The 14,921-nt window shown below is 44.9% G+C and overlaps 1 protein-coding gene across 6 annotated transcripts in view; it reads left to right on the top strand.

The window, feature by feature from the left end:
* The window catches only part of ADGRG4 (adhesion G protein-coupled receptor G4), a 114,816-nt gene extending 101,276 nt beyond the window's left edge, over positions 1 to 13,540 (top strand). For all 6 annotated transcript variants that reach the window (XM_056540140.1, XM_056540141.1, XM_056540142.1 and 3 more), the window contains 4 exons: positions 1,161 to 1,441; positions 3,157 to 3,258; positions 12,797 to 12,964; positions 13,361 to 13,540. In XM_056540140.1, the coding sequence (XP_056396115.1) occupies positions 1,161 to 1,441; positions 3,157 to 3,258; positions 12,797 to 12,964; positions 13,361 to 13,455 (646 nt within the window). In that variant the 3' untranslated portion in view covers positions 13,456 to 13,540. The remainder of the gene's footprint in view (positions 1 to 1,160; positions 1,442 to 3,156; positions 3,259 to 12,796; positions 12,965 to 13,360) is intronic.
* Positions 13,541 to 14,921: the final 1,381 nt, after the last annotated feature.

Below are 14,921 nucleotides of genomic sequence, written 5' to 3'. Positions count from 1 at the left end.
GTCAGGGCACTACTACAATTTATATACTTCCTATAGCTAAACAATAGGGAGGCTGCATTCTCTGGGTCTGGGTCATACAGCAGCCAGATCTGGTGGGAGAATTTGAAAACCGGTCGCTGCTGTACCCCTACCGGACCCATTCCGTACCCTATAGTGAGTCTGGTTGGATCATTTTTGGACTATATCCAATTATTTTCAGGACTGAAAACCGTTGTCTACTGCGCTTTTTAGTCCGATCGGAGACACTACCTGACTCAATCCAGCTAATTGAAATGAATGCGGTATGGCACGGGTCCAGCACTACAAGTTTATGGGGGATATTTATCAAAATCTGTGTAGAGTGGTGTAGTTGCCCATAGCAACCAATCAATTAGCTTCTTGCATTTTTTTTAAAAAGGCCTCTGAAACATAAAAGAATCAATCTGGTTGGTTGCTATAGGCAACTGCACCACTGTTCCTCTACCCAGGTTTTGGTTAATCTCCCACTATGAATTAGTCTAAAAGGGGAACGCCATACATTATCTCCTCTGGTATACCAGCCCTGTCTGTACACTGTTCAATTTCACCTGGACCTGTGTAAGGCTTTACTTACCAAGGATTACTTACCAAGGAATACTTACCAAGGATTACTTACCAAGGATTACTTACCAAGGAATACTTACCAAGGATTACTTACCAAGGATTACTTACCAAGGATTACTTACCAAGGAATACTTACCAAGGAATACTTACCAAGGATTACTTACCAAGGATTACTTACCAAGGATTACTTACCAATGCTTTACTTACCAAGGATTACTTACCAAGGATTACTTACCAATGCTTTACTTACCAAGGATTACTTACCAAGGATTACTTACCAAGGATTACTTACCAAGGATTACTTACCAAGGATTACTTGCCACTGGATTTCTCCACAGATTCCTGATCTCTGGGAACAAGTCGCAAGGGTCTATTCTAACAAAAATAAATTGTTAGAAGTTAAAAAAAAAACTTACATTTTTGACAGTTGTAGTCTATATAGGTGACAGCCTTTATTGTTTTTTTACACACAAATATTTTGGGATGATTTGGACTATTTGTACGTTTTTTTTTTGTTTTTTTTATTAAACTTTAACATTCTTTTTTCCTTTAACTTAAATAATTTTTTTTTTTTACAGCTGCTGGATCCAGAATGATATTGTATTCTATGTGGCAGTGGTATCCTACTTTGGAGTAATCTTCCTTATCAACATTTCCATGTTCATTGTTGTACTTCTTCAAATCAAGTCCCTGAAGTCTACAAGGATAAAGGACTGGAAGTCGCTCTTCCTGCATGACATTAAAAATACTCTCAGTCTCGCCTTCTTACTCGGGTTAACCTGGGGTTTTGCCTTCTTTGCTTGGGGTCCTGTACGAGTTGCCTTTTTATATCTATTTGCCATTTTTAATACACTACAAGGTAAGTACGTACTATAAGTGTTTTTTTTTATTTATTTTTTTTTATACATAGTGACGCTAGGTGCACGTGTTTTGGCAAAGAAGTGGATCTATATATCAATCTACTCAGTTCCTCCTTCCCTAGAACACAATGCCTTCAGATTGAACTGTATTTTTAATGTGAAAAGTCCCCTAATAATGTACATAATGTTTCAATATCTTTCCTCTGTTTTCTAATATGACATTAATATAGGTAAAAAGAAGAGGAGATGAGAAGAGGAGAAATGTGTAGGATATATGGGTTTAAATGATTAAATCATTTTAGGGTTCATTGGTTATTAGGAAGATGATGGTCAGACAAATATAAATGTACAACTTTCGATCTGTTTTCTCTAGTTGTTACAGTTGCGCTCTGGCTGGATTCGCCGGCCTGAGAGCTCTCTGTTCCTGTTGCCGGCGGGGCTGTGATTCGCATCGCAGGACGCGCCCGCATGGGAATCACAGCCCGTCGCTCACCTTCCTGTGTCCTTGCTCCCTGTTGTCCCTGCAGCTCCAGCATGTGTTCTTCTGGTCCCTAGGGTGCACCCGCGCTCGCGCTCTGTTACTTAAAGGGCCAGTACCCAATTAGTACCTGTCTCTAGCTCCATAAGTATCTGCTCCTCCTTGCTCCCTGGGCTGGATCTTTGTTGTCTGTCCGTGTTCCTTATTCCAGAGTCCTTATTCCTGTCCCTAGTTCCGGCCTTTTCCTGTGTTCCTGCCTTGTCCTTCTGCCCTGCCAGCTACGTCCTGCCAGTCTCTGTCTGTACCACGTCACCCCCCAGCTACCTGTGTTGGACGAGTCGAGCCAGGAGTAGCGACCGGAGTGTCACCCACTGCAGCAAGACCATCCCGCTTTGCGGCGGGCTCTGGTGAAGACCGGTGGCATCTTAGACCCTGCTCCCTGGCACGGCTCAAGTCTCAATCCACACAGGCCTAGAGAATCCACCACCTGCTGTACTCCTGCCATGATTCCTAACTGTGAATTGTGACACTAGTTACTTATTTTTTTATTATTTATTTGCCCCCTAGGGCTGATGTATCCATAAGCATCACGAGGCATACTGTATATTCAAATATGAGGCATACTGTATATTCAGAGTCAGGGCTTGCATCAGGTACTCTCTTTAGAGTAGAAGGAAGTCTTTTTTTCTTTTTTCTTTTTTTTTTAATTGGGGAAGGGTTTCCTGATCCCACAGGATGGGATCAGATACCATCATTGGGTCCAACTATATGGAGCCATATATGGAGGCATAATATGCATGAGTCTGAAAACATGCGGTAAATTCTTCAAAAAGCACTTATCATGAGTCAGATGCCCCTTTAAAAGCATCTACAGAGTATGTACTGTCCTATTCAAGCACCATAAGGAAGGGTCTGTCTGTCGGCTGCTCTAACCGATCCAGAGCAGGATCGGTTTTCAATGGGGATTTGTTCCTGCTCTGGACAGTTCCTGACACAGACAGAGGTGTCAGCAAAGAGCACTGTGGTCAGACAGAAAAGAACTATACAACTTACTCCAGAACATACAGCAGCTGATAAGTACTGGAAGGGTTAAGATTTTTAAATAGAAGTAATTTACAAATCTGTTTAACTTTTTGGCACCAGTTGATTTATAATGGTAGGCATACTTTACATATGAAAATACTGAAGGGATAAATCATTAAATATCCATTTGTCTCTGTCCTTCTCCCACATTAGGATTTTTTATTTTTGTGTTCCATTGTCTAATTAAAGAGAATGTGAGAAGACAGTGGAAGATGTATCTGTGCTGCGGGAGATGTCGGCTTGACAATTATTCAGGTAAGATTATATTTTACTGTGTTAACCTAAGGGACTTTAAATTAACCAGCGGTGCATGATCCAGGGGTCTAGGTTATTTTATGCTCTGGGATAACACAGTGAGGCAATATTAAAATACCTCATAAATGACTTTTTCTGCATTGTTAAATATGTGACCCTTAAAGTGAAGCTCCACATTGTTGAGCTTAGGTATATATTAAGATCTAGCTAGGAGTAAAATGGTCATATTACCATGTGCGTCTGTGGTGTGTTGTGACATTATTATGTGCATTATTTTTATATGGTGACAACAATGTGCATAGTTGCCATCATTTAGAAAAATATTTTCCAGGGACACTTCGGCTTTGACAACGAAGGGTGTGGCTTATTGTTAGTGTTGTTTATTATGGGTTGGGTTTGTGAGGGTGTGGCTTGTCATAGGGTGGGGTTTTTCCCTATATATTGTCCTTACTGTAAGGACCCCACTGTAGATACTTTGCCTCCTGTATGAAGAACCTCCTGTAGATTGTTTGCCCCCAGTATAGAAGACCCCTTGTAGATAGGACCTCCTTGTAGATAGTTTCCCCTTGTATGTAGGACCCCAAGTAGTTTGCCTCCTGTTTATAGGACTTCCTTTAGATAGTTTGCCCACTGTAGGTTGGACCCCCCCCCCAGCAGGTAGTTTTCCCCTTGTATGTAGTACCCTCTGTAGGTAGTACCCCCCTGTAGGTAGGACTGATGGCACTTATATACTGCACTTTGTCTGCGGCCCCATTCTTAATAAAAATGCATCCCATTCTTCTGTACCCATGTACTGAGTGGAAGTCTCCCCCGTCGGTAACTCGGCATCCTATGGGTGAGTTTGTGATGATACACACTACTCTACTTCCCCCATAGCAGTACCCTGTGCTCAAGCAAGGAGCAAAGTGATGTGGAGGAGGTAGCGTGACGGGGATCATCACATGCTCCTTCATAGTACGCCATGGTAAGGTTGTGGAGCTACTTTTACTTACCCCCACCCCAATTCAATAGGAACTTAACTATAGCTTTTGATAGCATAAATCTATTACATGTGAAATCCTCAATATATTGACAAAGTGGCACTTAACATTAAGGTGAGAACTCATTTTAAACAAGCTGATATTTAGGGATACAAAACAAGCTTTCCTTGCATTTCTGTGACAGTGGATAAGAGATGCTTCAGAGCTGAGAACATTAGTACAGGGACTTCAGAGACGTGATATTATTGGCAGTGTGTGGGGTGTCAGTCGGAAGGAGTTGGCAGTAGGGTGGGCACACTCTCTCTCTCTCCTGGGACCAGGAAAAAATCATTTAATTAATGTTTAATAATTACTGTTTAGTTAATGATGCTGACAAATTAGACTGGCAAAGGACAAATACAATGAAGTGCATGAAACTCTGTAGACTTGTTATAATTGCTGTACAGATAATGTGTCACTATTTTTCTGGCTCTCGAGCGATGAGAGGTTGTACATTGCCAGCTCTACTTTAACTTGAATCACTTATTTTGGTCACAGAGTTCATTAGTTTTATTAGAAAAACAGAGCTAATTTCTTACAAATGGTATTACAGATTGGCTCCATTCACTTCAATTTAACTGAGCTGCAATGACGCACACAACCTGAGAATAGGTATGGTACTGTTTTTTTTTAATCAAAGACAGATTACAGCTGGACCCGATAAACTGACCACCATGAGCCCCTTTCAGAAACCTCTGGTGATCAGCCATTCTCTGAAGTGCGGAGCTGTGGCTCGGCATATATTTTCCCAGGAGCAGCACCACAGTGGAACTGTAGTATTAAGAGTCAGAGGCATAACTTGTAGCTTCTGGGCTCAATGCAAAATCTGCAACAATGCTCCATGTGCATATTAAAATACTGGTTCCCTATGGGGCAGATGTGCTTTGGGGCCCCTTAGGCACTAGGACCCAAGTGCGACTGCTACCTCTGCTCCCACTATAAGTAAGCCCATGTTAAAGGGGTATTCCAGGAAAAAACTTTTATATATATCAACTGGCTCCAGAAAGTTAAACAGATTTGTAAATTACTTCTATTAAAAAATCTTAATCCTTTCAGTACTTATGAGCTTCTGAAGTTAAGGTTGTTCTTTTCTGTCTAAGTCCTCTCTGATGACACCTGTCTCGGGAACCGCCCAGTTTAGAAGAGGTTTGCTATGGGGATTTGCTTCTAAAGTGGGCATTTCCCGATACAGGTGTCATCAGAGAGGACTTAGACAGAAAAGAACAACCTTAACTTCAGAAGCTCATAAGTACTGAAAGGATTAAGATTTTTTAATAGAAGTAATTTACAAATCTGTTTAACTTTCTGGAGCCAGTTGAAAACATTTTTTTTTCCCTGGACAACCCCTTTAAGAGTATGTTTTTTTTTATTTTTTAAGCAGCTCTCTGCTCTAGTTCTGCTCAAGAGAGGTGTATTAAAGGGGTAATCTGGCCCTGAGACATCTTATCCCCTATCCAAAGGATAGGGGATAAGATGTCTCACCGTGGGGTTCTCGCCGCTGGGGACCCCCGCAAACTTGTATTCGCCACCCACCTGTTTGAGCTGCACGCCGCGGCGTGCAGCTCAAACAGGCGGGTGGCGAATACAAGATTGCGGGGATCCCCAGCAGCGGAACCCTCGCGGTGAGACATCTTATCCCCTATCCTTTGGATAGGGGATAAGATGTCTCAGAGCCGGAGTACCCCTTTAAGCTGGGGGCATCCATAGCAGAGGTACGAAACTAGAAGCAAGCACTCCCTTTAGTTGTGATCCCTGTCTGAACAGACACAACTGATCGCAAGGGCAAATGATCTGCCGCATCTGCTGATCAGTGGGCCCAACTCCTCCAGGATAATGAAATCTGCAGCTGTGTGCAACTATTTATTTATATTGATCAGAAAAAATCCACAGTTTATATAGTACATGTGAACATAATCTAAGTTTGCCACCTAAAATAGCCCCATTCAGATAAATAGAATGGTTTATAACAGAGGAAAATGCTTGTAGGTTAATAAAGGTATCTGACACACAATTACAGGCTGCCCCTCTTTTCTCAGAGCCGGACACTTTGTTGTTCCCCCGTAAGCCATTGACATCCGCCAGATCTTCTTTCAACCCCCAAACTGCTTTATATCAAGTATTCTATATATCGTAACATTCCCCTTTAATAATGTCCCTAATATTATTAAATAATTAAAGAGTTCCTGAAGATTCTCCTAATTATTATAGTACTGACAGGGCCCATCTATTATTAATATCGCCAAAAAAGTACCTCCATTAATATTAATGCCAACAGAGTTCCGCTTTAAGGGTACATTCCCACACGGCGTATTTTGCTGCGTATTTTATTTTCTCTGTTGAAGTCAATGGGTAGGAAAATACGCAGCACCAAATACGCAGCAAAATACGCCGTGTGGGAACGTACCCTAAACATGTTAGCAAAATGCCCCTCTCCCATCACTGATGGTGCCAGCAATGTTCCTTTATAATTATTATTAATGTAATCTGGAGTCCCAAAGTAAGAAAAGGCAGCTACACAATTTTTTCTTTCTTTTTTTACGGTCCAACCTGGAGGTTGGTAAACTGAAATTTTATGTGGTCCCTTGAATAAAACAATCTGGCCCTAAATAAGTTGTGAATGTTTGTTCTATAGCATCCATATGTCCTAAAACGGCACATACAATGGCCCAGATATATCAAAGTTTGTAGAGCTTATTTTCCCTTATATTTGGCGTAACCGCTTATTTGCGACTTTTTTTTTGTTTACATCCCACATCTTGACATCTTGCTAACGTAGACGTTCTTTCACTTTTCACTTTCCCGTGCACCCTGATTTATCAACTGCTGCTGTCGCAGATCTGGGCGCATCTGATTAAAAAGCTCCAGGAATGAACACCAGCTTGAACCTTGCTTATGTTCCTGCTTTTCTGACTACCTGATCATGGATCACACTGATTTACATCCCCTCCCCTTGTCTCCCACCCACCCACGCTGCACATCTCTCATCTGTCTGCTACCTGTTGCAGGACTACAACTCCCAGCATGCCCTTACAGTGAGGGCATGCTGGGAGTTGTAGTCTTGTAGCAGGTAGCGGGCGGGAGATGTGCGGCGCAGGCAGGTAGGAGACAAGGGGAGGGGATGTAAATCAGTGCCCCCATCATTAAGTTAGGGTAGCGGGGATATAATCAGATGGAGCCTGGGCGGCTACAGAGTGATGCCAGCTTGGGCTCCTTTAACATACCTCGGCGCCGCTGAGTCTTTGGAGTCCCTAATGTAATTTCACATTCCCCGCTGGGTCCCGTGATTGGCAGGGACAGAGCAGCCAATCACGGGACCCGACGGGAAATTTGATCTTACAGTAGGGACTAAAACTCTGCGGCTCCATTATACTCTGCAGCCTCCCGGGACTCCTGCAGATGGGCTGGGAGATGTGCAAGAGCCATCCCTGCCATCCCTCAGCGCTGCGGTACACCCTAAAGGATGGCAGGGATGGCTCCGGCACGTCACCCGGCCCGGTTGCCGGAGACCTGGGCGGCTGCAGTGTTATGTCAGCCCAGGCTCCCTTTGCTACGGCGCTGCAGAGTTTACAGTCATTTCAAATTTCTCGGCCGGCGGGAAATATGAAATGATCACCGCCGGCCAGGGAGCAGAGTACATTACCACCTTCTTCCCTGGCTTGCATGACTACAACTCCCAGCGTGTCCTTACAGTAATGACATGCTGGGAGTTGTAGTTGTGCAGGGGGGGGGGGGTGACAAGCTGGGAGTTGTAGTTGTGGGGCGGGTGACAAGCTTGTCCCCTGCCCCCTGCCGCACTATTACAACTCCCAGTGTGCCCTTACTTATTTACTTGACAGGCTTAGTAGTCTCATAGACAGAGTCCATTACTAAGCTGGGGCTTAGCGTTAGCCCCAATTACAGCTAGCGCTAACCCCCAATTATTACCCCGGTACCCACCGTCTCAGGGTGCCGGGAAGAGCCGGTACAAATAGGCCCGGAGCGCCAAAAATGGCACTCCTGGGCCTAGGCGGTAACAGGCTGGCCTAATTTAGGCTGGGGAGGGTCAGTAACAATGGTCCTTGCCCACCCTGGTAACATCAGGCTGTTGCTGCTTGGTTGGTATTTGGCTGAAAATAAAAATAGGGGAACCCTATGCGTTTATATATATATATATATATATATATATATATATTTAATTATTTATGCAAAAGAAAAAGCATAAGTTTCCCCCTATTTTTATTCTCACAAATATCAACCAAGCAGCAACAGCCTGACGTTACCAGGGTGGGCAAGGGTCATTATTACTGGCCCTCCTCAGCCTAAATAATGCCAGCCTGTTACCGTCTAGGCCCAGGAATGCCATTTTTGACGCTCCGGGCCTGTTGGTACTGGCTCCTCCCTGCACCCCTGTGGCGGTAAGTACTGGGGTGATGATTGGGGGTTATCGCTAGCTGTTTTTGTGCCTAACACTAAGCCCGGCTTAGTAATGGACTCCCTCTATAAGACTGGTTCCACTAATAAGCCTGTAAAGTAAATAAAAAAAAACACAACACGTTAAACACTCCCCCAAAAGCCCTCGTTAACCATTTTATTAACATTAAACAAAAAAAAAACACTGGTCACAAGATACACGGATCTGAAATGAGAAGTAAAAAAAAATGTTCTAGCACATTTAGGGAAAAAAGTGGTCAAAAAAATGTAATAAACACACACATATATATATATATATATATATATATATATATATGTTACGCCTAGCGCTCCGGGTCCCCGCTCCTCCCCGGAGCGCTCACGGCGTCTTTCTCCCTGCAGCGCCCCGGTCAGTCCCGCTGACCGGGAGCGCTGTACTGTCATGGCCGTCGGGGATGCGATTCGCACAGCGGGACGCGCCCGCTCGCGAATCTCATCCCAGGTCACTTACCCGTCCCGGTCCCCTGCTGTCATGTGCTGGCGCGCGCGGCTCCGCTCTCTAGGGCGCGCGCGCGCCAGCTCTCTGAGACTTAAAGGGCCAGTGCACCAATGATTGGTGCCTGGCCCAATTAGCTTAATTGGCTCCCACCTGCTCCCTGCCTTTATCTGACCTCCTCCCATGCACTCCCTTGCCGGATCTTGTTGCCTTGTGCCAGTGAAAGCGTTTAGTGTGTCCAAAGCCTGTGTACCTGAACTTCTGCTACCCATCCTGACTACGAACCTTGCCGCCTGCCCCCGACCTTCTGCTACGTCTGACCTTGCCTCTGCCTAGTCCTTCTGTCCCACGCCTTCTCAGCAGTCAGCGAGGTAGAGCCGTTGCTAGTGGATACGACCTGGTTGCTACTGCCGCAGCAAGACCATCCCGCTTTGCGGCGGGCTCTGGTGAAAACCAGTAGCCTCTTAGAACCGGTCCACTAGCACGGTCCACGCCAATCCCTCGCTGACACAGAGGATCCACTACCTGCCAGCCGGCATCGTGACAGTAGATCCGGCCATGGATCCCGCTGAGGTGCCGCTGCCAAGTCTCGCTGATCTTCCCACGGTGGTCGCTCAGCAATCGCAGCAGATTGCCCAACAAGGACAGCAGCTGTCGCAGTTGACCGCCATGTTACAGCAACTTCTGCCTCTGCTACAGCAGCAACCATCTCCTCCGCCAGCTCCTGCACCTCCTCCGCAGCGAGTGGCCGCTCCTAACCTCCGCTTGTCCCTGCCGGACAAATTTGATGGGGACTCTAAACTCTGCCGTGGATTTTTGTCTCAGTGTTCCCTGCATATGGAGATGTTGTCGGACTTGTTTCCTTCAGAACGGTCTAAGGTGGCGTTCGTAGTAAGCCTTCTTTCAGGAAAGGCCTTGTCTTGGGCCACACCGCTCTGGGACCGCAATGATCCTGCCACAGCCACAGTCCAGGCCTTCTTCGCTGAACTCCGGAGTGTCTTCGAGGAGCCAGCCCGAGCTTCTTCTGCCGAGACTGCACTGTTGAACCTGGTCCAGCCTTTAAAAAAGGCCTATCCAGTCGCATCAAGGATGTGCTGGCCGCACGAGAGATTCCTGCCAACCTCCAAGAACTCATCCATTTGGCTACCCGCATTGACATGCGTTTTTCTGAGCGACACCAAGAGCTCCGCCAGGAAAAAGACTTAGATCTCTGGGCACCTCTCCCACAGCATCCTTTGCAGTCTACGCCTGGGCCTCCCGCCGAGGAGGCCATGCAAGTGGATCGGTCTCGCCTGACCCAGGAAGAGAGGAATCGCCGTAGGGAAGAAAATCTCTGTCTTTACTGTGCCAGTACCGAGCATTACTTGGTGGATTGCCCTATCCGTCCTCCACGTCTGGGAAACGCACGCACGCACCCAGCTCACGTGGGTGTGGCGTCTCTTGGTTCCAAGTCTGCTCCTCCACGTCTCACGGTACCCGTGCGGATTTCTCCTTCAGCCAACTCCTCCCTCTCAGCCGTGGCCTGCTTGGACTCCGGTGCCTCTGGAAATTTTATTTTGGAGTCGTTTGTTAATAAATTCCGCATCCCGGTGACCCGTCTCGTCAAGCCGCTCTACATTTCCGCGGTCAATGGAGTCAGACTGGATTGCACCGTGCGTTACCGCACAGAACCCCTCCTGATGTGTATTGGACCCCACCACGAAAGGATTGAGCTCTTCGTTCTCCCCAACTGTACCTCTGAGGTCCTCCTCGGTCTGCCGTGGCTCCGGCTTCATTCTCCCACCCTTGATTGGACCACTGGGGAGATCAAGAACTGGGACTCTGCCTGCCTTAGGAAGTGCCTCTCCCCCCCTCCCAGTTCCGTCAGGCAAGCCTCTGTGCCTCCTCATGGCTCCCGTCCTTGTGTCACCCTGCCCCGTGCCAGGCTTCACCCTCTGCCCTCCCTCCCCATTCCAACTCCTGCTGCACTGCCTGCCGTTGAGGAAACCCTCCATTCTTTCCCAGTGTCCTCATCCCAGGGGAGGCAGTTACCGGACAAAAAAAAGGGGAGACCTAAGGGGGGGGGTACTGTTACGCCTAGCGCTCCGGGTCCCCGCTCCTCCCCGGAGCGCTCACGGCGTCTTTCTCCCTGCAGCGCCCCGGTCAGTCCCGCTGACCGGGAGCGCTGTACTGTCATGGCCGTCGGGGATGCGATTCGCACAGCGGGACGCGCCCGCTCGCGAATCGCATCCCAGGTCACTTACCCGTCCCGGTCCCCTGCTGTCTTGTGCTGGCGCGCGCGGCTCCGCTCTCTAGGGCGCGCGCGCGCCAGCTCTCTGAGACTTAAAGGGCCAGTGCACCAATGATTGGTGCCTGGCCCAATTAGCTTAATTGGCTTCCATCTGCTCCCTGGCTATATCTGATCTCCTCCCTTGCACTCCCTTGCCGGATCTTGTTGCCTTGTGCCAGTGAAAGCGTTTAGTGTGTCCAAAGCCTGTGTACCTGAACTTCTGCTATCCATCCTGACTACGAACCTTGCCGCCTGCCCCCGACCTTCTGCTACGTCTGACCTTGCCTCTGCCTAGTCCTTCTGTCCCACGCCTTCTCAGCAGTCAGCGAGGTTGAGCCGTTGCTAGTGGATACGACCTGGTTGCTACTGCCGCAGCAAGACCATCCCGCTTTGCGGCGGGCTCTGGTGAAAACCAGTAGCCTCTTAGAACCGGTCCACTAGCACGGTCCACGCCAATCCCTCGCTGACACAGCGGATCCACAACCCGTAAGCCGAATCGTGACAATATATATATATATATATATAAATATATATAACAATTTTTTTTCAAAGCTGCAAATTGGTGTTCTGAAGTCATTTATTGGATTTTGCTTATTTGAGCCAAATTTATCAAACCCTTGTGATAGTATGATAAATGTGACATACATAAGCAAAACTAAAGCAAAAAAAAATATGCCTACAGAACTTGCTTACCAAAGCAACGTTGATAAATATCCCCCAATATGTGTACAGTATGTAGTTTTTTTCTATAATTTTCATAAAACAAATGAGCTCTGTAAAAAAATTACTTTAAAGGGATAATACAATTATATATATATATATATATATATATATATATATACATATATATATATATATATATATATATATTCTTAAAATAGTTGTACATGGGACGATTATCGCCTTGTTTGTTGGTTGACTGGATCTTTTGTGCGGCCATTTAAATTATAACTATCCGCCAAATGTTGCCTTGTGCAGGTTATGTGCGGCTGACAATGATCACATGATTGATTGAGGCTTGTGAAGCACCGATCAGAGAGATTCATCATCTGCAGCCCGTTGGCCCAAGAAAAAGGGTACTTAGACCAAAAAAGCATTACCTAGCTCAGCAAACTCTCTGCACAGGGCATTGATTGGGGCCTTAGTGACAGGATGATGTTAAATTCCTTTGCAGGGCAAGTGTACACTAGTTTTACTATGAAAACCATTCCCAATGTAATAAGTAAGTAAAGATGTTTTTTTTGGTGTAGACTTTGGCAACCTTTTATCTTTGCTTATAGCCATAGAAAAGGAATGTTTTTCTTATATGATAGAATAAAGGTATTTGACCACACATTTATTGTTATGTTCTCTTTTTCTTTTTAGACTGGAGTAGACTAAGCAATGCTGAAACAAGATACAACGGGCGCATACACCTATCACCATCTGATTCCTACCAGTCAACAAGGTCTAACAATACTGCGTCTACTTCCAATACATCCAGTCTATCGAGCCTCTCTAGAGATGCATTTTATGGGAACAGCTATGTAAATGGTGAGTTGGAACCAATATTAACATCTGTGTTGAATCCAATGTAGATAGAAATCAGACGGCACTCACGGTACTTGCAATCCATTTATTTAATCTTGCAGGTCTTAGGATACAGATATGGCCAATGGGCTGTTTCATGCTATGAAGCGCTTACTCATGACCTGATAAGTCACGAGGAAGCGCATCATAGCATGAAACAGCCGTTAGCATGAAACGTCATAGCATGAAGCGGCCCATAGCATGAAACGTCATAGCATGAAGCGGCCCATAGCATGAAACGGCCCGCCAACTAGTTTGGCGGTCTTGTCGTTCTTTATAGAAGTGTATTTTTTTGTACTTTTACTGCCATGATTAAACTAAAAGTCCTGAATAATGGAATATTTTGCTTGCTTTGTGTAGGAGGAGGAATATTTATCAGCTCGGCTTACATAGCACCTTCACATCATGCATCTGCCTACCCCAACAACAACAGAAAATTAACGTTCCTGGATTAAGATGCTCGATGAAATAGACTGAAATGAAATTTGCTTTAAGTATGGCTTTAAAGGCAATGTATTATCTATATGTTTTATTAATTAAAACCAGATAGTAAAACTTTTTTTTTCTAATTTTGTTTATTTTCTGACTGTATATTTTTTAAAATATTTTCTGTGCATAATTATGGGGTAGCCATTGTGCCTTAGCTGCTGTTAACAGCATTTAGAGATGGGCTATACAACGGTCACATGGACCATAGAAAACAACAGACTGGAGAGTTTTCTAGGCATGCTCTGTGACCTGTGCAGAAAGAAGGTGGGATGTGACCATCACCCATTGTGAATAATGGCTCCTGCGTTATCTGCCTCCAACAGATGTGTTACATTTCACAGTAATCCTGACAGGGATTATAGTGAGATGACTGCTGAAAAGTGATCTCTATAGAATAAAAAGTGTCAGCCTTATATAAGGTTTAGTGGCCAGAAAGAAAATTGCAAGATTTCTATATTTTATTTTCATATGGACAGTGATATGAAAAATAGGTTTAGTGTAAAACTTTAAACATTCTGTAATTTTCTAATGGCAATTTCCCTTTAAGTTGATCTATTGATTTGAATTTTTTTGAAAAAATAAAATTTTAAATCTGTGTATAATGTGAATTGGAAACAGTGGCAACTTATAGGTTGTGTGGAGTAGACAGTCCCTTTTTGTCTCCACACAATCGGCTGATCTCAAGGCATCCTGCTATTTGGACTCCCAGCAGTCAGCTGAAATTTATGGGAGAAATTCACACAAAGTGGCCTATAGCTCTGTAGCACCGCCACTAGGAAAATCAAAAAAATTATTATAGTGAATAAGTATGCACATAGTATTTTTCTAATTGTATTTCAGGTTTTCCTTCTAAAAATTGCACCAAACAGGGGAGCAGGGGACCCAAATTGCCAATTGGAATTATCTCCATTACACTAATCTCTTAATTGACCCATGGTCGAAGTGCTGTGTGCTGTTAGTGCTGTGTGGGAAAACACGTTACACAGGTTCTTCAGTGTAGCCCTACGCAAAGGAGGGTATTATCTCGCAAAACACGTAAAGTTCAATTATCTGCACCACAGTAAGCTAACCTGTGTAGGTCCCTCACAGTAGAGAGCAATTGGACTGTTCTTGTATTCTGTCTGCAACTGTAATTTCTATCAGTTTTATCACTAAACAGTGCAAGAAGCATGTCAGATACTTTACAGTCAGTATATCTGATATTAAAGCAACTCATAAAGAGACAGTGGCCAACTCTCTACTCATCCTGCACATCATTCTATGGGTATTATTCATTTTATGGGTACTGGCTTACAGAGGATAGTCAGATAAAGACTACCCTGCCATGTGACATCTTAAAGGAAATGCTTCAACCAGCTAACCTGCACTACTACACCTAACATCCTCTTGAGTAGCACATATGGCAGATCCCTTATATAATTTACCCTTTTCT

This window comes from Hyla sarda, chromosome 9, assembly GCF_029499605.1.
Source record: "Hyla sarda isolate aHylSar1 chromosome 9, aHylSar1.hap1, whole genome shotgun sequence".
NCBI classification, from domain to species: Eukaryota; Metazoa; Chordata; class Amphibia; order Anura; family Hylidae; genus Hyla; species Hyla sarda.
Note: the sequence above shows the minus strand (reverse complement) of the source record. Positions and strands in the feature narration are given on the sequence as shown.